At 36.6% G+C, this 21,582-nt stretch overlaps 1 protein-coding gene across 1 annotated transcript in view; it reads right to left on the minus strand.

Annotated features, from left to right (window-relative positions):
• EDIL3 (EGF like repeats and discoidin domains 3) overlaps positions 1 to 21,582 on the minus strand; it is a 335,221-nt gene that overhangs the window by 195,866 nt on the left and 117,773 nt on the right. Inside the window, exon 5 of the mRNA XM_068981124.1 lies at positions 15,068 to 15,181. Coding sequence (XP_068837225.1) covers positions 15,068 to 15,181 — 114 coding nt within the window. The remainder of the gene's footprint in view (positions 1 to 15,067; positions 15,182 to 21,582) is intronic.

Below are 21,582 nucleotides of genomic sequence, written 5' to 3' on the forward strand. Positions count from 1 at the left end.
AAGCTAAGTGCACAGAGATAGTCACTAGAATCTCCTTGATAGATAAATGTGCCTGCTGCTGCTGCTGCTGCTGCTGCTGCTGCTGCTAAGTCGTTTCAGTCGTATCCGACTCTGTGCGACCCCATAGATGGCAGCTCACCAGGCTCTGCCATTCCTGGGATTCTCCAGGCAAGAACACTGGAGTGGGTTGCCATTTCCTTCTCCAATGCATGAAAGTGAAAAGTGAAAGTGAAGTCGCTCAGTCGTGTCCGACTTTGTGCAACCCCATGGGCTGCAGCCCACCAGGCTCCTCCATCCATGGGATTTTCCAGGCAAGAGTACTGGAGTGGGGTGCCATTGCTTTCTCCGATTAGGCAATTAGACAACCCTACAACTGATACAGTTAAACCAGAACTACAAATATTCTCTTTTCTAGGTCATATTAGAAACCAAAATCTGAGGGCTTATTACCAGACTGGAAAATGACATATTTTTTCCTATTAAATTGTCTTATCCATTTTATTTGATAGAATTTTATATAATACTCTGTAATATTTTCAGGCAACAATTTGCCACTATCCTTAGAATATTAAACAAAAATTGTTTTACTTTTCGTGACTAGACCAAACACTAGAATATAGTTAGTAGTTCTGTGAGGACTTCTGTAGTGTTCTGCATAATGAACTCACTTAAGCCCCTATGATAAAATCCACTTGACTGCTCAAAAGGTTAAATGTGTATAAAAAAGCTGCCATTTTGCTATGCTAGAAAAAAGAGTTAAGAGACACTAAATAAATTGTTTTTCCTTCTCATATACAATTGTAAGCTTATTGCTTTTTTGTGTTGTAAGTAACCTTTTCATGTGCAATCCACAGCACTTATTTATTATTCATTAAAAAAGCTATCTCAACTAAAATATTGCTAAAATTGAAGAATATTCAATAAATTGAAATTCATCATGAGTATGAAAGGAAGCAGGGTAAGAACAGAGAAAAGCAAAAGTTCTATGAAAATCCATGTGACGTGGAAACAGGAACAAAAATAGAATGAGAAAGTAAGACATAGGTCCAAGTGGTCCACAAGCCTTCTTTATAGTTTTGGTTCACATATAATCTTAAAAACAGTCCTCTTAAAAGATGAATTGAATGACTATATTTTTCCTATAATCAAAGAAAGCCAGAAAAAATGACATCAGAGTAATATTTCAAAAGTCTTAATGTCAATAACTATGTGTTCTATATTTTGATAGTTGTCTTATCATCTAACATAATGCCACTGTTACAGTCCTGTTGCAAAAGATATAGGTTGTTAGATGTCTAGTCATTTCCACCTTTTTATTCCAGTTCAGCACTTACAGATCTGTGCAAACTTATTCTCCTTGTGAACCGTGAACTCCCAGATGTTCAAGCTGGTTTTAGAAAAGGCAGAGGAACCAGAGATCAAATTGCCAACATCCGCTGGATCATGGAAAAAGCAAGAGAGTTCCAGAAAAACATCTATTTCTGCTTTATTGACTATGTCAAAGCCTTGGACTGTGTGGATCACAATAAACTGTGGAAAATTCTGAAAGAGATGGGAATACCAGACCACCTGACCTGCCTCTTGAGAAACCTATATGCAGGTCAGGAAGCAACAGTTAGAACTGGACATGGAACAACAGACTGGTTCCAAATAGGAAAAGGAGTACGTCAAGGCTGTATATTGTCACCCTGCTTATTTAACTTCTATGCAGAGTACATCATGAGAAACACTGGGCTGGAAGAAGCACAAGCTGGAATCAAGATAGTTGGGAGAAATTAATAACCTCAGATATGCAGATGATACCACCCTTATGGCAGAAAGTGAAGAGGAACAAAAAAGCCTCTTGATGAAAGTGAAAGAGGAGAGTGAAAAAGTTGGCTTAAAGCTCAACATTCAGAAAACGAAGATCATGGCATCTAGTCCTATCACTTCATGGGAAATAGATGGGGAAACAGTAGAAACAGTGTCAGACTTTATTTTGGGGGGCTCCAAAATCACTGCAGATGGTGACTGCAGCCATGAAATTGAAAGATGCTTACTCCTGGGAAGGAAAGTTATGACCAACCTAGATAGCATATTCAAAAGCAGAGACATTACTTTGCCAACAAAGATCTGTCTAGTCAAGGCTATAGTTTTTCCTGTGGTCATATATGGATGTGAGAGTTGGACTGTGAAGAAAGCTGAACTGATGCTTTTGAACTGTGGTGTTGGAGAAGACTCTTGAGAGTCCCTTGGACTGCAAGGAGATCCAACCAGTCCATTCTGAAGGAGATCAGCCATGGGATTTCTTTGGAAGGAATGATCCTGAAGCTGAAACTCCAGTACTTTGGCCACCTCACGGGAAGAGTTGACTCATTGGAAAAGACTCTGATGCTGGGAGGGATTGGGGGGCAGGAGGAGAAGGGGACGACAGAGAATGAGATGGCTGGATGGCATCATGGACTCAATGGACGTGAGTCTGAGTGAACTCCGGGAGTTGGTGATGGACAGGGAGGCCTGGCGTGCTGTGATTCATGGGGTCGCAAAGAGTCGGACACAACTGAGCGACTGAACTGAACTGATCTTCCTTAAAGAAAGAAGGCCAAATAAATGATGGAATCATATGAGTCTTAGAAGTGCAGACTGCTTAAAATAATTCTAGGTACACATAAACTATGAATTAAGAACTAAATTCCAAAATAAGACTTAATTATATACTTAGTGACAATAGGCTGATGCTTTGAAACTGATGTGATCACCAGTTAAAAATATTACTTAGTAGACTGGCATTCTTTTTTTCTCACATAATGAGCAATGCACATTTTACTCTGTATTTGATGCTATGATTCTAGAGAACTGGCAATTTTTTGTTAACTTATACACAAGCTGTATTCTTCTAAAGCAACTATATATATATGTCAAATTCTAAATTGACTATAAAATAACTAAATAACTAAATGATTATAAAATTTTACGCAGATTATCATTGGTCCTAAGAAAATTGGAAAGGCCCTGGTTAAAAAGAAAGTAGACTGGATGTTTTCAGCTGCAGACTGTAATGAATCTTTAGTGTATCTCTTTTTTTTTTGTCTTTTAAATATGGATTAATATCCATATCTAACTTCAAATATATCATTTCTCTATAGGGTTAACAAACTTTCTGAACCACCATTGTTGGTGAGAAGCAGCAATGCTCAATAACAACTCTGCTGTTAAAACTCCTGTAAACACAATGACAAAAATGTGGCTTCACAGTATCATTTTCTGCTATTTCACTTATTTTTTTTATACATGCAGCTAGAGAACCGAACTCAGAAGATGGCTAGAAATGAACATTCATGGAGCTAGAGAACCAAACTCAGAAGATGGCTAGAAAATGGATCATTAGTAGCTTATATTTCCCAAAGCTTCATGAATATTATCCCGGAGGATAAAATATCTTTTGAAACCAAAAAGCCAGTAACTCAGGATTCTGAATCTTTTCTGCACTATGGATACTTTCATCAGTCTTGTGATGCCTAGAGGGGCTTTTCAGAATAATGCTTTTCAGTTCACAAAATGAAATAAACTGAAGCACAAAGTAATTATCAAAATATTTTAAAATGTGTGATATAATAACATGCATGCTCATCTATTAACACATTCAGTAACAGAGGTGGTGGCAGGACCACTATAGTTTCTTATTAGTGAAAACTAAATGGTATTTTCAGTGATGTACAACAAGATAATGTGGTATGAAAATAACTGTGGTTTCTGTTAGTGACAAAGTCATTGGTACTGCTAATGCAATGATTCATTGTTGTCTGCATCTGTAATGGATGGAAATTCTAAGTTTCAGAGAGCTATTAGTAAAAAAGAAACATACAATTTTTGTTTCCTCATCAAAAACCACCGACACCCTGAATTCTAGCTATCCCGGAGGGTCCTGTAGCCTTGGTCAAAAACTGCATTAAGCACTTAGAGGGGATGGGGCTAAGAGCATCTTTTATACAAATCCCTGTAGGAAAGTGCTCATGTTTTATTATACTTAAAGCTATTAACAATGGTAGAATTGAGGAATAATTCTAATGGGAAAGGAAAAGGCATTATTAAGTTACTGCTGAGTGGATATGAAGCAACATTTATGTTTGAAATAGCCAGGTTATGGATGTTCAAAAAAATTGTGTGTCTTCCTGAGTGTACCAAAAAATATAAATTGAATTTTATTTTGAACAAACTACCACAAATATCCTTGGATTTCTTGGAGCTAAGAGGCACGGTTTCAACTCTTTGGTGTTTTGTACTTAGATAATAGTGCTGAGTATTTATAGGCTCCCTTATATAACTATAGTTCTATCCACTTTTCTTGTCAGAATAGTTTATTTTCTGTCCCTGCTCCTGTTTTCCTTGAATTTTAGTATTGAATTTACTGACTTTGCTCTGGCTCTACTTCCTTTTATGGAACCATATTCCTCCAGTTCAATTTATTTTTAAGTTGGATACTTTATGTGTCCATTCCCTTTGGAGTTCTAAAAAGAATGTGTGTTATTGACCAGATAAAGCTATTAAAGTAACTATCATGAAACTTATTTTTAGGTCCTTGGCTACCTTAATGGTTCTTTGGGGTTTAAGATATGCTCAAAGTTGAGCATTCCATAACCTGGGAGGAGCAGTCTGTGGCTATTCTTTCTTCCTCAACACCTGTTCCATATGGAAGAGGTGAAATCTGGCATTCTCTCTACCACCCACCACACTTATTTCAGGACTATTAATGATTACAGGATCTAAATTTTTTTTAAAAAGTGTCTTTTCTTAGGTATCCATCTCCCTGACCACCTCCTATTCTGGAAGCATTATTTTCTTTGCCCTCTCTACATCTTTATTCTCTACTTCTCTGATGACTCTCCTTTAGTCCCTTGGCAGACAGAACTGCCTTTTGTTAAAGTCTATTTTAGCAACTTTGTACTCTTTATTCTTTTTAATCTCTCTTTTGACACTAATATTAAACCTTCAGTTCAGTTCAGTCGCTCAGTCGTGTCCGACTCTTTGCGACCTCATGAATCGCAGCACGCCAGGCCTCCCTGTCCATCACCAACTCCTGGAGTTCACTCAAACTCACGTCCATCGAGTCAGTGATGCCATCTAGCCATCTCATCCTCTGTCATCCCCTTCTCCTCCTGCCCCCAGTCCCTCCCAGCATCAAAGTCTTTTCCAATGAGTCAACTCTTCCCATGAGGTGGCCAAAGTACTGGAGTTTCAGCTTCAGCATCATTCCCTCCAAAGAACACCCAGGGCTGATCTCCTTCAGAATGGACTGGTTGGATCTCCTTGCAGTCCAAGGGACTCTCATGAGTCTTCTCCAACACCACAGTTCAAACGCATCAATTCTTTGGCGCTCAGCCTTCTTCACAGTCCAACTCTCACATCCATACATGACCACAGGAAAACCATAGCCTTGACTAGATGGACCTTAGTCGGCAAATTAATGTCTCTGCTTTTGAATATGCTGTCTAGGCTGGTCATAACTTTTCTTCCAAGGAGTAAGCATCTTTTAATTTCATGGCTGCAGTCACCATCTACAGTGATTTTGGAGCCCCCCAAAATAAAGTCTGACACTGTTTCCACTGTTTCCCCATCTACCACTTCTCCCTTCTCGTCTGATTCTTGAATCTGAGTCTGTGTTACCAGCGCTTCCTTGAGTTATCATTCACATTTTTATAACTGGCTGTCCTAGCTTACCATGATGTGCCAGTTGCACCTACCATTCAATGTGACTATGCAGGAAAGAAATTTGTTGGAATCCTCTCCTTCAGGTGAAGAAAAATGCTTTGAAGATTTGACTCAAAACATATACAAGACTCTTTGTGCTACATGCTGCTAGAAGCTATCACTCCCAAGGCTGCAGATGTAGCTAACAACTGCAGCCAGCAGCATGCCAGGGGTTGGTGTCCCGCGCAACTCAGCTCCATGGTTGCCAGTAAAATTTTATTGGTACTATTTGAAACCCTTGGGATTTCAGGAAATCCTGGAAAGCTTTGCATATTTGATAAAAGATTAGATGTCATCTATGTTCTTTTCTTTCTCCTGAGAAAAGTGTCTCTGCTATTCAGTGAATTTGATTTAAAAAAAATCAAAACACAGTGATTTATGCCTGTAATTTTCCCATGATGAAATAACCATTTCAGACTCACTCTGATAATCAGACCCCAAATTTCACCTAAGCACCCCAAAATGCCATGGCACACATGTAAAGAATAATGACTAGCCCACAAATTACATCTTAACCATGTTTCAAGTTGCAAGTCATAGAATGACTTCTTTTCTAGTAGTTTTCCTATAGGAGATTTTTGTCTATAGTGCCGTATTTTATTTGAGTTCTTTTTTTTTTTTTTTCCAAGGGTAAGGATGGAGTGATAATTGAAAAGATTGATATTTACAGTCTGAAAAAAATTGCGGTATTTCTCAATCATATATTACAGTTTTAAATGCTGCAAAGATGACATCACATTATCCTGTTCCCACACTCTCTTGATCTCTGCATACTTTACCTGCCTTTTTTGAGATAGGGATATATTAGAATGAGTTTCAGTTTGGAGAATAAATGCAAAATTAATTTTGATCCCTGAACATATGCTATTAAGTGCATAATGGGAATGTTACATAATTTGAAAAACAAGAAGGTCTTCTTGAATGTTTCAGTAATTATTCGTAATGAAATACAAAACTGTCAGGTAATGAGAATCTGATTCAATTTGTTAGATGTACTTAGTAAGTCCTAGGGGATCTATTTGAGCATTCTGCAGATATTTTTACATCTTTCTTTTATTAGATTATCACTTTAAGGTACAGCAGGTGAACTTTCAAAGTGTGACATCTCTGTACAAAATTGTTGGGCAACATTTGGAAAAATATACCCAGAGGCATCTGATTGAAAATGGAACTTCTGTGTTAGACACATAAAATCCAATTTGGTTTTGTCATTAAGTCAATTTTTTGTGTTTATTGTTGCAAAGACTTCATCTTGCAGTAATGTTGGAGTCATTTCTTCCCTCGAGGGCTATTGATATACTTGTACAGTATTCTGGATTTTTTGTACTTATTGCCAGGTCTTTGTAAAGAATGTGAGAAACTAAATTAAATAATTATCCATGTTCAAGTATTTATAGTTATGGTTACTTCCATTTATATTGCTATATATTTATGGGTAAATTTTAAATATTGTGTATCTTGGATTTAACATTATACAATTAATCTTAAATGTAAAACTTTCATCAACCCATAGTTACTTTTTCTTTTTTTTTTTTTAATGTTCACAAAAGGTGACAGCCTAAGGTAAGCTGTCCTTTTCCTGTCCTATTGGAGTTCTGAATTAATTCCTATTCTATGTATTCAAGGAAAGTAACCTTATGCTGATATTAGGCAATGATTTCAAAGGCAAAAAGCACTGCTAAAGCACCATTTCAAAATTCTAAAACAGAGTAGACTTTTTTCATCTGGAATAAAACTAGAATTAGCATTAATGATTATTATTCTTTGCTGTTCTTTGATTTCTTGCTATACCTACAAAAGCTAAAGTCTATTTTGTTGTTTTAAAAATCCCTTGTGGACACACAAAATAGATAGTTTGTGAGATGGATTATTATAATACTTAAATATTTTTTCCATCAGCTGGTCTTAACCCTGTATTGTCAAAGCCTAAAAGGCAAGTGATCATCCTAAAAACCTCATCACATGATTACTACACAGCAATCAGAACTCATCCACTTAATATTTGTCTTCATATTAAACAAAGAGCCTGTTTATCCTTGAGCATATTGTCCTTCTTGTGAAATCCTCATTTCAACAGCCTGCCCTCTGTTTGGTACCTACTATTATGTTCCTCTGGCCTCAGTTCACATGTCGTTTCCTTAAACTTCCCCAAACAGAACAGGTGCCCCACCATGGCTCCCTCTTCATGCACAGTGCTCATGATGTTCCGTAATCAGCTATTACGTGATTCTTGCTTTTCTCTCCCATTAATCTGCATACTCCACAAGCACAGGAACTGAATTTAACCGCTATTGCTGCTCCAGCTGTAGTGGGTGGCTACTGCTGGATCTAGGTTGGTGAATGAATTAATTCATATGTTTTCTGAAAATTCTGTACATAGTTAAGAAAAAAAAATCAATAAATATCTGTGGCTAGTTTATTTACTGAACATCTAGCTGAATACTTTCACTATGTTATAATACTCGACTTACACAATTTTCTTATTAAATTTATGTGTGTCTTAATTCTCATTTTCATTTTTATTATTTTTAAAACTCTTTATTTTAATTAGAATCTCTTATATTTTACCTTTGGATCTATGTAATATCTGGATATAGCAGACTAGGAATTTAGTGTTATATAGGATAAAACTATAATCTCTAACCATCTATATTAGATAAGAAAATACTGAAATTATTTGCTCCACTATTTCTGTTCACCATTCACTAAAATACCTGATCAAATAACAGCGGCATCTTAACAATAATTGCAAACAAAAAAACTTAAAGAAATAAACTTTGGTATTTGTGGTTCAGAGTATGTTATGATGTCATGTTTTCCAAAAACTAAAGCAACTCTTATCCCCTATAATGGTTTTGGTTGAATTAATAATATTTATTAAAAATTCTGCTAATGTCACTGGATTTCCTAAATTAATGTACTTGTAAAACATGGTATGCAATGCATTAAAAAACTGACTTCTATACATTTTGTTCTCAATACACACAGTCAGTTGCTAAAGATATGTAGTACTTTAAAATTTTTAAAAATTATAACAAGGAAAAGGGGACTAAACTAGCATTAACTTTTTTTAAGTAATTCAAAATCATTGTGTCTATTTATTTCTGCAATTATTTGCTTATCTACATGTATTGACCTATGTAATTTACTAAATAGTTTATATATGCTCCTAATTTTAATCTAGTCATCAATTTAAACCAAAAAGTGCTATTCATTCTATTTATAGATGAAGAACATGAGGCTCAGAAAGGTCAACTAATGCTATTCAGACATATAAAGGTAACAAGCCAGAATCTAAACCTCAGTTCTACAAAAAGAAAAAGTCAGAGTTTAAACTTCGATTTTATTTGAATTCAAAGCCTATGTTCTTTCCTCTTACTCTGCAGCCACTTGTCAAGGCCACTCGAGTGAAAAGTGTTCCTTAAGTGTACTGTGTAATAAAGTACACCCGCCAAAGGGCAGGATCGATCACACTTGGGAGGACAGGCTACGCAGATGCAATACCTGGGGTTAAGACCAGGATCTGAACTTTACTAGCCATGTGAACCTATACAAATTATTTCACCTCTCAGGAGCTCACATTTTTTTCTGTAAAATGGAGCCAATGATAAACAGGATCTACAACAAAGAGTGTTAAGAGGATCAAATAAGTTGTTATTTAAAGTACTTAGAACAGTGCTTGGCTCATAGTAAAATTAAAATCAGCATTATCATATAACAATTGGTAATACAATTTAAGATAAGTTGAGAGTTTTTATTTACAAGTTTGTCTTTCAAAAGCAATAATTAATTGTTGAGCATATAATAATGCAGATGACATTATTTACTTATCAAATGTTTTATCAATTTTAACAGCATAAGTCTTCACTTGTAATTCAAGTGTACTTGGCAGCATACGTTGATTTCAAAAGAAAAAACACATATATACATCTATCTAGCATATGTTTGTGTGTTTGTAAATACTAGCTCATTTATAATGAAGGCTTAAAGAGTTACAGCTGCTCAAAAATGAAGATACAGAAATATTAATCTATAGTTTTCAAACTCTGTTCACATGTATCATCACCTTTTGGCCTTATTACTTTATAGATGGAATTCCTAAAGTACTATAGAATTATCTAGGTTTTATTTCACTAAATTCTTAAAACAATGAATAATTTTGACTTTTAGAAACATCACTTTCTCCTCAGTTGAAGATTTGTTTTGATTTTTAATAAAATGCTCTGAAATCATCCAAGTCATAATACTTTCTGGCATAATAGTTTGGGGATGCTGTATTCTAAGGGCTCCCTCGGTGACTATTTTAATTTCCAGAAATAGTATCAATAATGGAAATGAATTTGAGTGCCATTCCTGAAGTTTAATCATGTCACGTTTAAACACCCAGAAGGGAAATGTATACGGCTCCTGCAGCCACATAAGCCCCCAAAATGAAACTAATCCTAGTTATTTTTAGATAACTAAAGTGCTATCAATTTCCATTGAATTTACTTTAAACATCATGTTCTGTTAATCCTACATGACAAAGCATATCTATTCTGAGAACAGGTTTCTCATTCCAGTTCATCATCCTTGTCCTTTGAAGATGTTTATAAAAATGGCCATGTGAACACTTGAACTTATTTAAAAGAAACAAGGGAACATAAATTAGAACTTCATTTAGAAGAATATCTGTAAAACTGTTAATAGGTACTAAGTGTGTGCTCAGTCGCTTTAGTCAGGTCTGACTCTGAGATCTCATGGACTGTAGCCCATCAAGCTCTTCTGTCCATGGGGTTTTCCCAGCAAGAATACTGGAGTGGGATGCCATTTCCTCCTCCAGGGAATCTTCCCAATCCAGAGATCGACTCAGGTCTCCTGCATCTTGTGCATTACAGGTGGATTTTTTTTTTTTTTTTACCACTGAGCTACCAGGGAAGCCCCATTAGGTGCTATGGGAACATCTTAAAAATTTTCACATATCAATCAAAAGTAACTTCAATTAAAATAAAAATAATCAAAGTTAATCAAATGCCCTGTAGTATAAAAAAAAAAAGAACTAAAAAATAATTGAGATCTTCCAAAGTCAATGATAAGCTCTATGAATCATAACTGGAAATCTAAACTGAAATTATATAAATCAGATGCATAGTTGCCTTAACTCATCCACAAATATTAGGAAATAATCAGTGTTAAAATTATAAGTACATTCTTTGCCAAGTATTAAAACACTTGTTGTTAACATATGAACTAATTATATTGTTACAGAAAATGTTTAACAGGTGATTGATACACATAATAATTATTACCACATAATTAAGCATTATCTTATAATAGAGCTAGATATAAATTTATTCCTTACAAATAAAAAGTACTTAATAGCTGTATTAATTAAAGACATACATTATGAAAAATAATTCACATAATAATTTAAAAAATAATATTAAACTCTCATCTCAACATAAATGCCTTGCCTTTAATTGTTTAAATGAAAATGAATAATGAATGAATAAATGAATTTATACTTAGGTTTTTAAAATGCAGGATATAATTAGTATTAAAAATATTTCATTTAATTACACTGAAAATCAGTCATAATAAATTGCTTAAAATTGAAGCTATGGTAAAAATGAGGAAAAGGCAAAGAAAAAGCTAAGGACTGAAAAAAAAACCATCTTTTGATGATAAGTATATAGATATCAAGATTAGTCTCTCTACACTGTGAGAAATGCAACCTCCAAAATTACCACTTTTATATTTTGATATAAGGCTTGCTAGTAGTAGTAGCAGCTGGTAAGATCATAGCATCATATGACTGCTGATTATTTGAAGTGAGTGAGAAGTAAATAAGTGATCTCAGATAAACTATCAGATGCCTGCATGCAGAAATGGCCTAAAATGAGAAATTTCAAGTTCATTTGCATAACCCCATTGCAAAATGTACCAGATCTCAATAAACCCATCAATACAGTTAAGAAGGAAGTAGATATCTGTCAACTATACTTCAATATAAAATCAAAATTTTAAAAAGGCATAAGTGGTGCAAGTGAGGGAAATGTAAGTGCAGGAGCCCCAGTTAGACTGAAGACAATTTGAATGCGAACACAAGGACAACAGCATTTTGGTATGGATGCCCTCTAACCCTTCCCTCCCCTACCGCCTCACCCCCACACTCCTACCCCAGCTCCCTGCCCCACCAAGCACTTAATCTCCATCATTCTCTCTTCCTTCCCTCACATGAAATATCTGCTGAAACAAATGGCTTGTCTCCCATTCTCGCAGGTATAAACTGACCTTGTGGTATTCCTATGGGACAGCATACAAAGCCTGAAGAAAGTGTATCAATCTTAATTTCAGAGTGGACGTGAGCAAATTGGTTATAATCTCTGTAATGTCAACTCCCAAGATCCTAAACTCAATCAACTGGGAGCTGGCACTAGCTGTAACCTGCAGGTACTTCTATACGCTGTGTAGTCAGGGGACGGTCTAAGTTTTCAATGTGAGCACTGAATCACCACTGTGGCAAGGTGCACTTTCTTACTCTGGATTTTCTAAACATTATAAAAAGCCACACAAAAAAGCAAAACCATATATCCTCAGCCACAAAGACAATGCGAAGAATCAGAATCCTTATTACATATTCTTATAAATCAATGCAATAAAAACAAATACCCCAAGAGGAACATATTTTACAGTGTGCCTTACGTGACCCTTTTTGATCCCTGACAAGGCACAGAGATGAAGAAGGGAACAGCAGAATGTCAGAGAATATGATAGATAATGGGAGGCACCTCACTATCACATTCATGTCAGAGAGCAGTCTGGATTTACATATAGATATTATATAGAGACAAAACCAAGTCAAAGAAAAACAAAATTTTGTTAAACACAGTAGCAAAAACTAACTGGAAGACACTAGATGCAAGCTGGGGGCAATTAAGGTCAAAGCCTATTTCGATACATCCTTCTTAATCTATCAGGTTTCTTTCTTTTCAAGGATACTTTCACATGTGGTGACTTCAGTAAAATCGCTAATGGAGAGATGCACAAACTTTAGTCATTGGTTTCACTTTCTAGCTCACATCCTTCCATTTTCAATGGGTGGAGGTGATGGAATTCCACCTGAGCTATTTCAAATTGTAGTGTGGAAAAAGACTCTTGAGAGTCCCTTGAATAGTGAGATCAAACCAGTCAATTCTAAAGGAAATCCACCCTGAATATTCTTTGGAAGGACTGATGATGAAGCTCCAATACTTTGGCCACCTGATGCGAAGATCTGACTCATTAAAAAACACCCTGATGCTGGGAAATACTGAGGGCAAGAGGAGAAGAGGGTGACAGAAGATGAGATGATTGGATGTCATTAGTGACTCAATGGACATGAGTTGGAGCAAACTCCGGGAGATAGGGAAGGACAGGGAAGCCTGGTGTGCTATATAGTTCATTGGACCAGGAGTCCAACACAGCTTAGTTACTGAACAACAATAACAGGCAACCAACTGGCTGTCTAGTTGCTCCTTGATCAATACAGGTGGCAAAGGCTCGCTCATTAGGTAGTATATTCAGGTCCCATGAACCAAAGGTTCATGCAAGAGCTGGGCCTGGGTGGGCCAAGGACTACTTGAAACTGAATTTAACTTAGTGGGAGGTTAGTTAAACTCTTTGTAGGAAGGTTGCTAGGTTAGTTGACTGGATGGCTATGGGTTATTCAGAATAATCCTCTTACTCAGACTCTCCTTTTCTTCCTTTCATCCATGCTTGAAACTCCCTTTATTAACGTGTGCTCCGTGTCCTTCTCCAATTATTTTCATTTTTTAAATAGTCTTATTTATTTGTGACTGTGCTTAGTCCTCATTGCTGTGCAAGCTCTTCTCGAGTTGTGGCCATGGGGGCTACGCTCTAGCTGCAAGGAGCAGGCTTTTCGCTGTGGTTCCTTCTCTTGTGAAGCACAGGCTCTAGGGCGTGGCTTCACGGCCTGTGGGATCTTCCCGAATCAGAGATTGAACCAGTGTCTCCTGCACTGTCAGGTGGATTCTTTACCACTGAGCCCCCAGAGGAGCACCCTCCAATTATTTTCAAGCTTAGAAAAATTTTGCTCAATCTCAAGTATTTCTTTGATATTCATAATTTCATCACTTCCATGAAGGTTTTCAGGACTAGTGTGATGAGAATCCCCAGATAATTTTGTTTAAATATATAACCCAAATTAATTCTTCAACAATTTTCCTTGTTTTATTTTATAAATTACCATTGGCAAAGGGGCATAAAGAGAGGGAAAGTGAGAAATAAAATTGTTACTCTGGCTAAAGAGAAAGAGGGGGGGAGATGGAGTGAGTGAGTGAGTGAGTGAGTGTGTACAAGAGAGAGTAGAGGTGGAAGGTGCTTTCAAGTTTACCATGTTCAGCTCTATCCACAGAGACATCTTGATTTAGAGAAAAATATACAGAATTTGCAATCTTAAGACCTGATTCTAGATTCCTTCCAGTTCTGCTTTTGGCACTAACTTTGAGAGCCTGGGAAAACCACATAGCCCACGTGTCTTAGTTTCCATGTCTGAATTCTCATCTTTATTTGCATTCTGAAGTTGCATAATGTTACAATGCTCTAACATCAAAGCCATGGCACTATGAAGTTTCTATAAATGTCCAACAATTAATAAACTACACCACTACTGATCTCATTAGCAAGTATTTGTGCCCAATTCCGGTCTCCTTTCACCAACTGTATTCCTGTTATTACTTCTCCCTCATTTTTGTTTGTTTGTTTTTGGAAAGGTGGGGTGCTCTGTGCTTCATGGTAAACACTTCAGGCAAATTATTGTCCTATAATTTGATCCATCAGTTCAAGACCTTACGGACTTAGGCCTCCAAGAAGACAAATAAATGGTGTTTAAAATTCTTACTAATAGATAGGCCAGCTTAACATGAATCCTCATTAATCTCTACCTTTTATTTGTGACCGAGGTTCTCTGTTTAGAATCCTCTGAATTTATTGTTTGAATCGGAATAACCAGTCTGGGAGGAAATTAGGTCCTATATATACTCAAAAGCCAAAATGAGGCTCATAAAAGTGATGTACTTGTGTCTTTGAGGAACTGTTGAGCTCCTTTGAGGTCACAAGGTAACCACTCATATCCCTATCATGCTCTGAGACCCATCCAGGAGTATATATGTACACTAACAACATTTGATTGTTGTTATATTTGATAACAACAAATATGAAATGCACATTTCAATATATTATAAACCCCAGAAACAATTACTACTGATTTTGACCCAAATTCCAAATTAAGTGAAAGTGATGCAAACAGAGGATATATATATATAGATAGATAGATATTCACATATATGTGAATACTTACTGTATTGACAGTTTCTTCCCATGAATTCCCCTGGGCACTCACAGGAATAGTTAGCAACAAGGTCTGTACATATCCCACCATTTTTGCAGGGCTCAGCTTCGCATTCATTTATATCTGAGGAAAATAGGAAGAAGAGAAAGAGAATTATTGGTGAAAAAACATAGATTTTTAGAAGGTTTTAGGCATTTCAAATAAGAGAAGGTCTAAATAATGGCATGTGTGTATGTCTTGTCAATAATATAAATGGTGCTTACAATAGACAATTTATTAACAATCAAACTAAGTCAAGTTCAAATGGAATTGAGACTCCAAATCCAACAGAACTAAAACACCCTCTAATCCTGAAAATAAATATGACTAGTTGGGGAAATATTCAGTGCATCCTTAGAATTAAATCAAACAAATTAACCCTGATCGAGAAATGAACTGGTATCACTTACAAGATCTAGAAACCTCCCCAGCAGCAACCACTGCCAATTAACACTGTTTCATTTCATCTTAATTCATTAAAATTCTAACTGACAGAGATGTTTTAGTTTCTAAATAGTTCGCCTTTGATGAATGCGATGAGAAGCAAATTAGAGTTAATAGCTAAAGCTTGTTACATGCAAAGTATAATAAATGTAAATGACGATCATTTCCTAATTTCATTCAAGGGTTTCTAAAGTTAGGATGACTAAAGGGATTTACCTTTGATATTCTATTATTATATCTGATGAAAAATCATATGATATATAAAACATTAAGCAAATTATACTGAATTCCATGCTAATTTTGGACAACAGGGACAAAAAGTGGGATTTTGAAAGAAAAAAAAAGGAATAATGATGAACTCAGTGAAGTAGCAATCACTGATATTTGCACATCACTGCCTCTAAGCACAGCGCTGAGTTTGGTTCTGTGGGAACTAGGAAAGTAATTGGAGGACGTACACGGCTCTGCACTGCTTTCCCTTCTATCATCTGTTTCAACTGAACACCTGCTCTGCTCCTGTTCCCACATCCACTTCTTACATACCTAAATGCTCTTCTCTTCCTTAGGAATTTCTTTCTGTGTGTCTTTCCCTCTCACAGTCAACCTGTGGACTTTACAAATGCAGGATCTGTCCAATACTATTCTTTGTACCCCCCAAAACTCCACACACTATCAAGAAGACCACTGCAGCTGCTGCTAAGTCGCTTTAGTCATGTCCGACTCTGTGCGACCCCAGAGACGGCAGCCCACCAGGCTCCGCCGTCCCTGGGATTCTCCAGGCAAGAACACTGGAGTGGGTTGCCATTTCCTTCTCCAATGCAGGAAAGTGAAAAGTGAAAGTGAAGTCGCTCAGTCGTGTCTGACTGTTAGCGACCCCATGGACTGCAGCCTACCAGGCTCCTCCATCCATGGGATTTTCTAGGCAAGAGTACTGGAGTGGGGTGCCATTGCCTTCTCCAATAGTGTCCAGTAAATATTGCTTGATCAAATATCTAACAAAATAGTGGTGCAATCTGAAGAAAATTATCTCAGACGTGTAATATGCCTTCTGATAAACATATCAAAAGCTATTCTAAAGTTCTGGGTTTTCACTGTGCTTAAAACAATATGACCATTATATTACCCTCTCAATATTAAACAAGGACAAAATATTAGAAAACCTCTAGTTTTCCTTTTCCTTTAACTTCTTTCTTATAAACAGGATCTCCTCCTGGAAGCAGATTCGTTCACCTTCTCATTCTCAGGTTATGGCAAAGTTTGGTCTAAATTTCTTTAGGCAGGTGACCACGTTATAAAAGATTTCTGGTCCTTTTAAGTTTCTGGTCAACTGGTATATCTTGAGAGTAGAGATAATTCATGACTGTGTTCAGAAATAATCCAAAGCATTTAAACCACGGTGGAGTGCTCAATCATGTCTGACTCTTTGCTAGTTCAAGGACGGTAGGGCGCCAGGCTCCTGTGTCCATGGGACTCTCCAGGCAAAAATACTGGAGTGGGTTGCCATTTCCTACTCCAGGGGATCTTCCCAACCCAGCGTGGCAGGTGGAGTTTGTACCACCTGAGCCACCAGGGAATCCCATTTTAAGCAAATATAACATCAAATAATAGGATTAAATCAGAATCTGATCATTCTAAGAAACAGCTATGTACTATAAAATAGACTCAAATTTTTGACACTAAAACTTTCAAGAGAGGAAGAAGGAAGGAAGGAAAGAACTAAAGGAAGAAAATGTCATTTATTCATTTTCTCACCAGATGAAACATTTAGCTCTTTTTTCCCTCAAAAATTCATCTAGTCTTTATTTATATGGGATGAACATGAAACATATTTTCATTAAATTTTGAAAGTGTCACAGAAATCACTGTGTTATTTATTTTCTTACCTGCTCAGTACAAGGTAGGGGCAGTAATTGGCTACTTTGGAACATGCCTAACATGTCTTTGCCTACATCATATCTATGGCAATTTGTTTCAGGTGAGGTATGTCAGTGGCCAATAAAAAGTTAAATCTTCATGTCTTAAAGAATACCTTTCCTTATTTTGTGAAGTTAGACATAAAAAGTATTTATATATATATATATATATATATATATATATATGCATGTATGTTTATATACTGAGGTGATACTAAGTATTAATGTCTGAAAAAGACCACATGCTCCTTCTGCTACTGCTGCTAAGTCGCTTCAGTCGTGTCTGACTCTGTGCGACCCTATGGACAGCAGCCCCCAGGCTCCTCTGTCCCCAGGATTCTCTAGGCAAGAATACTGGAGTGGGTTAAGGGGAATAAAATTTGATCTTGGACTTGAGGGGAGGTTTCAGTTAGGATTAATAAAAACAGGATGACGAGGGTATTGTATTAACATTGCCAAGCAGGGATCCAGAATGAGTCACAACTTTGAAGAGGAATGTTCATGGTGTGATGGTGTGTTCAAGTACACAAACAGCAGTTTGTCTGAAGCAGAGAGTGGGAAGGAGGGTGCTAGAAACCAAGTATGGGGATGTAGGTAGGGGCCAGATTACTATGAATGCCCAGTGTCAGCTAAGGGAGACAGGCTTTCTCTTTTGGCACTGAAGATGTGGAGCTGGCTGGGAAGGTAGCTTCTGTACCCTGGTTTCCTAGGAAGACCTAGAAAAGTCACATGTGGAATGGACTTAAGAAATGAATGCAGGAAGGTTGCATAGAGACACACCCAGGATTTGAAGCTAAGGGATACAACATACATTTTAATTCTCATGTAAGAGAATTACCTTATCTGAGCATTTCTCATTTCAATATGACCTATATCACAAGCAAAATCTAACTCAGCTCTTGCAGCTTTGCAATGATGACAGAAGGAAATCTTCACAGCTGATGATATGAGACCAATCAAGAGTTATTATATATACTTTTAGGGTATGTATGCACCATTTTTCTTTGCTTCCTCATTTCTTCTATGCTTTTAAATAATAAGTAGTACTTTACACAGGAGAATGTGAATTTAATTGAGATTAATCAACTTTTGAATTTCTATCTACTTGTTCATCAGACTAGGTCTACAATCACCAACAATGAAGTTAAAATTAACAATATTTGTTTCTAAAAATACAGTTACACCTTTATCCAGGGGTTAACTTGAGGTGGAATGAACTGAAATTGCATTTGCTGAAGAGAAAATGCTTTCTAGCCCTTATTCAGTTTGTGATTTAAAAAAAAAAATGACCTTTTACTGTTTATGCCTTTTTAGATAAAAATAACTACCTTAACCTAAATTCATAAAATTAAAAATACTATATTGAATTTCATACTTTAATAAAGTAGCAAAATAACTAAAACATTTCTATGTACACACCTAGTAACATGTAGGCTCAGATAGCAGATGCAAATTACACAGGAGCTTTTATATATCAATATAATGTAAGAGTTCTTACAGGAGTGAAGACTGTTTGCACAGTGATTAACACTGAAAGGAATGTAAATGGAAACAGATCTCAATTTGGATAAATCATGTTTAATTAAAGACTGGATATAAATGTTCACAGAATATAATGTAATGAAATGAAAGTTAAACTCCTTTGTAATAAATCACATACATCTCTCTTTGTCGAGATCATGCCATTACCATTTCCAGAAAAAAGTCCTCATATCTTGGGCTCCAAAATCACCATGGACCATGACTGCAAGCATGAAATTAAAAGATGCTTGCTGCTTGCGAGGAAAGCTATGACAAACTTACTGTATTTAAAAGCAGAGACATCATTTTGGTCCATATAGTCAAAGCTATGGTTTTTCTAGTTGTCAGGTCTGGATGTGAGAGTTGGACCATAAAGAAGGCTGAGCACCAAGAATTGATGCTTCTGAATTGTGGTGTTGGAGAAGACTCTTGAGAGTCCCTTGGACAGCAAGGAGATCAAACCAGTCAATCCTAAAGGAAATCAACCCTAAATATTCATTTGGAGGACTGATATTGATGTTGAACCTCCAATACTTCAGCCACCTGATAGTAGAGCTGACTCATTGGAAAAGACTCTGATTCTGGGAAAGACTGAAGGCAAAAGGAGAAGGTGGCAGAAGCAGAAGGTGAGATGGAGATGGCACCACTGTCTCAATGGAGATGAATTTGAGCAAACCCCAGGAGACAATTAAGGACAGGAAAGCCTGGCCTGCTGCAGTCCATGGGGCCACAAAGGGTCAGATATGACTTAGCAACTGAGCAACAATGAATTTCAAATACACTGAGATATTCTAAATATTTTATAACTAAGAAAATTTTGATACAGCAATTCTATATAAAAATAGGAATTTCTATATATGGTTATTTAATAGTTCATTTATAATTATTACTTTTTGAGTTTTTTAGTTCTATGACTGCTTCCCTGAGAATTGTTTTTAAAAGTAGCCTCATTCAAAGCTAGATTTTATAACAACACATCTAGCTGAATCCTGATTCCTCACTGCAAACATTAAACTTTGCTGCCTACCCTCTAGCTGACTGAAGGACAGTGGTAAGAGTTGAGCACAAATTCTCAGATATAAACTCATGGTGCATGTGTGTGAAGAACTTAAAAAGCAAAGCAAAGGAAGGAAGGAGAGAAATAGATGAGAGAGTAGATAGTTGATCACAATAGCATGCATATCTTTGAAACAAAAAGTACTCTACAAGGCTTTCCAGACCCCTTTTCTGTTGTAAATACAGAAACTCATTAGTATTATATGCACAACTTAGCTTCTTTATCTTTACCATCATTTTGCCCTTAGCCCACCTTACACAGATTTGGAAAGGTGTGCTGCAGTCTTTCCTCTTAGGATTGGCTTTTTGCCAACAGAAATAATGCAAGTCCATGCATTCTCTGGCGGTGTCATTGTAAATAAATCTAGTAATTGCAAAACACGTATATTCATTCTGATCATTCTGAGTACTCAGGAATTGCACACATCTGCATCATGAGAAGTGCTCAGTTACTTCGAGTCTTTTTTTCTTGATCTTTGTTAGACCCATCACTGTGCAAAATATAGCCCCAAGCCCATGAAACTGACTTCACAGTAGTAGGTTAGCACAGAGTTTTTAAAATCAAAATTATATTGGATTGGCCACAAAGTTCATTTGGGCTTTTCCATAACTTACAGAAAAACCCAAATTAGCTTTTTGGCCAACCCAATATTTGCTAGTTCCTTTATCTGTGTCTTCAAAAAACAGTGACTTCTCTGGGTATGATTCTTGTGACAGAAATGCTGCTGCTTCTTCTCAGATAATTATATTTAGATAATCTGTAATCCCATTCTTCGTTATAGACTCCACAAACTGGCCAGAGATGAAATGGAGATTTCTGAAGTCTAATTTGCTAGGACATCCAGTGGAAACTTTCAAAATGAATTGACTAGTTAATTAATTAATTAGTTTTTAAACTGGCTGCCATTTGCAACATGCAGAATAGAAATGACTGCCCGTTGTACTCGTGGGCCATCGGAGTCCCAGCTTAGCCTTGCTTCTCTCCAGAGCTCCCGAGGTAGGCAGCATCTAGCCCCAGTAGTTCAACTACATTTACTTTGCCAACTTGGCCTGGAATGTTTTCAATACTGACCATCATTTAGACTAGGACATCCGATCCTTTGTAGGACAGAAATCCATGTAACCTCCTCTTGAGCGGAGGAAAAAAGACAACTTAATTCACTCGGGAAACGACCTCCTTTTGATCCCCAAGTATATTCAGGTTCCATGAGCATCAAGAAAGAGCAACTGATTGTCAGGCTGAGCACCCTCATTTTGATATATTAAAAGGACACCATAATTAAGCCCTTTTTTTCTTCTCAAAGACATAATTCCTTGGTTCCCTTATTCCCTTCCCTCAGGTTGTCTTTTTTCCTGCAATATTGCTATTGACTGTTAATTAGCCAGCAAGAGCTTATTTTCAAGAGTCTGCTCTTTTTGATCCTTAACAACCTATCTTCCCTGGGCTCCCCATTAGCGATTAAATAGTCTCCAGACCTCCTGTGAGTGACTGTCTTTTAAAACTTGACCTTTTATTTTTTTTCCTATCTAAAGACTATGGTTATTCAATTT

Source organism: Capricornis sumatraensis, chromosome 9, assembly GCF_032405125.1.
Source record: "Capricornis sumatraensis isolate serow.1 chromosome 9, serow.2, whole genome shotgun sequence".
In the NCBI taxonomy this organism is placed as follows: domain Eukaryota; kingdom Metazoa; phylum Chordata; class Mammalia; order Artiodactyla; family Bovidae; genus Capricornis; species Capricornis sumatraensis.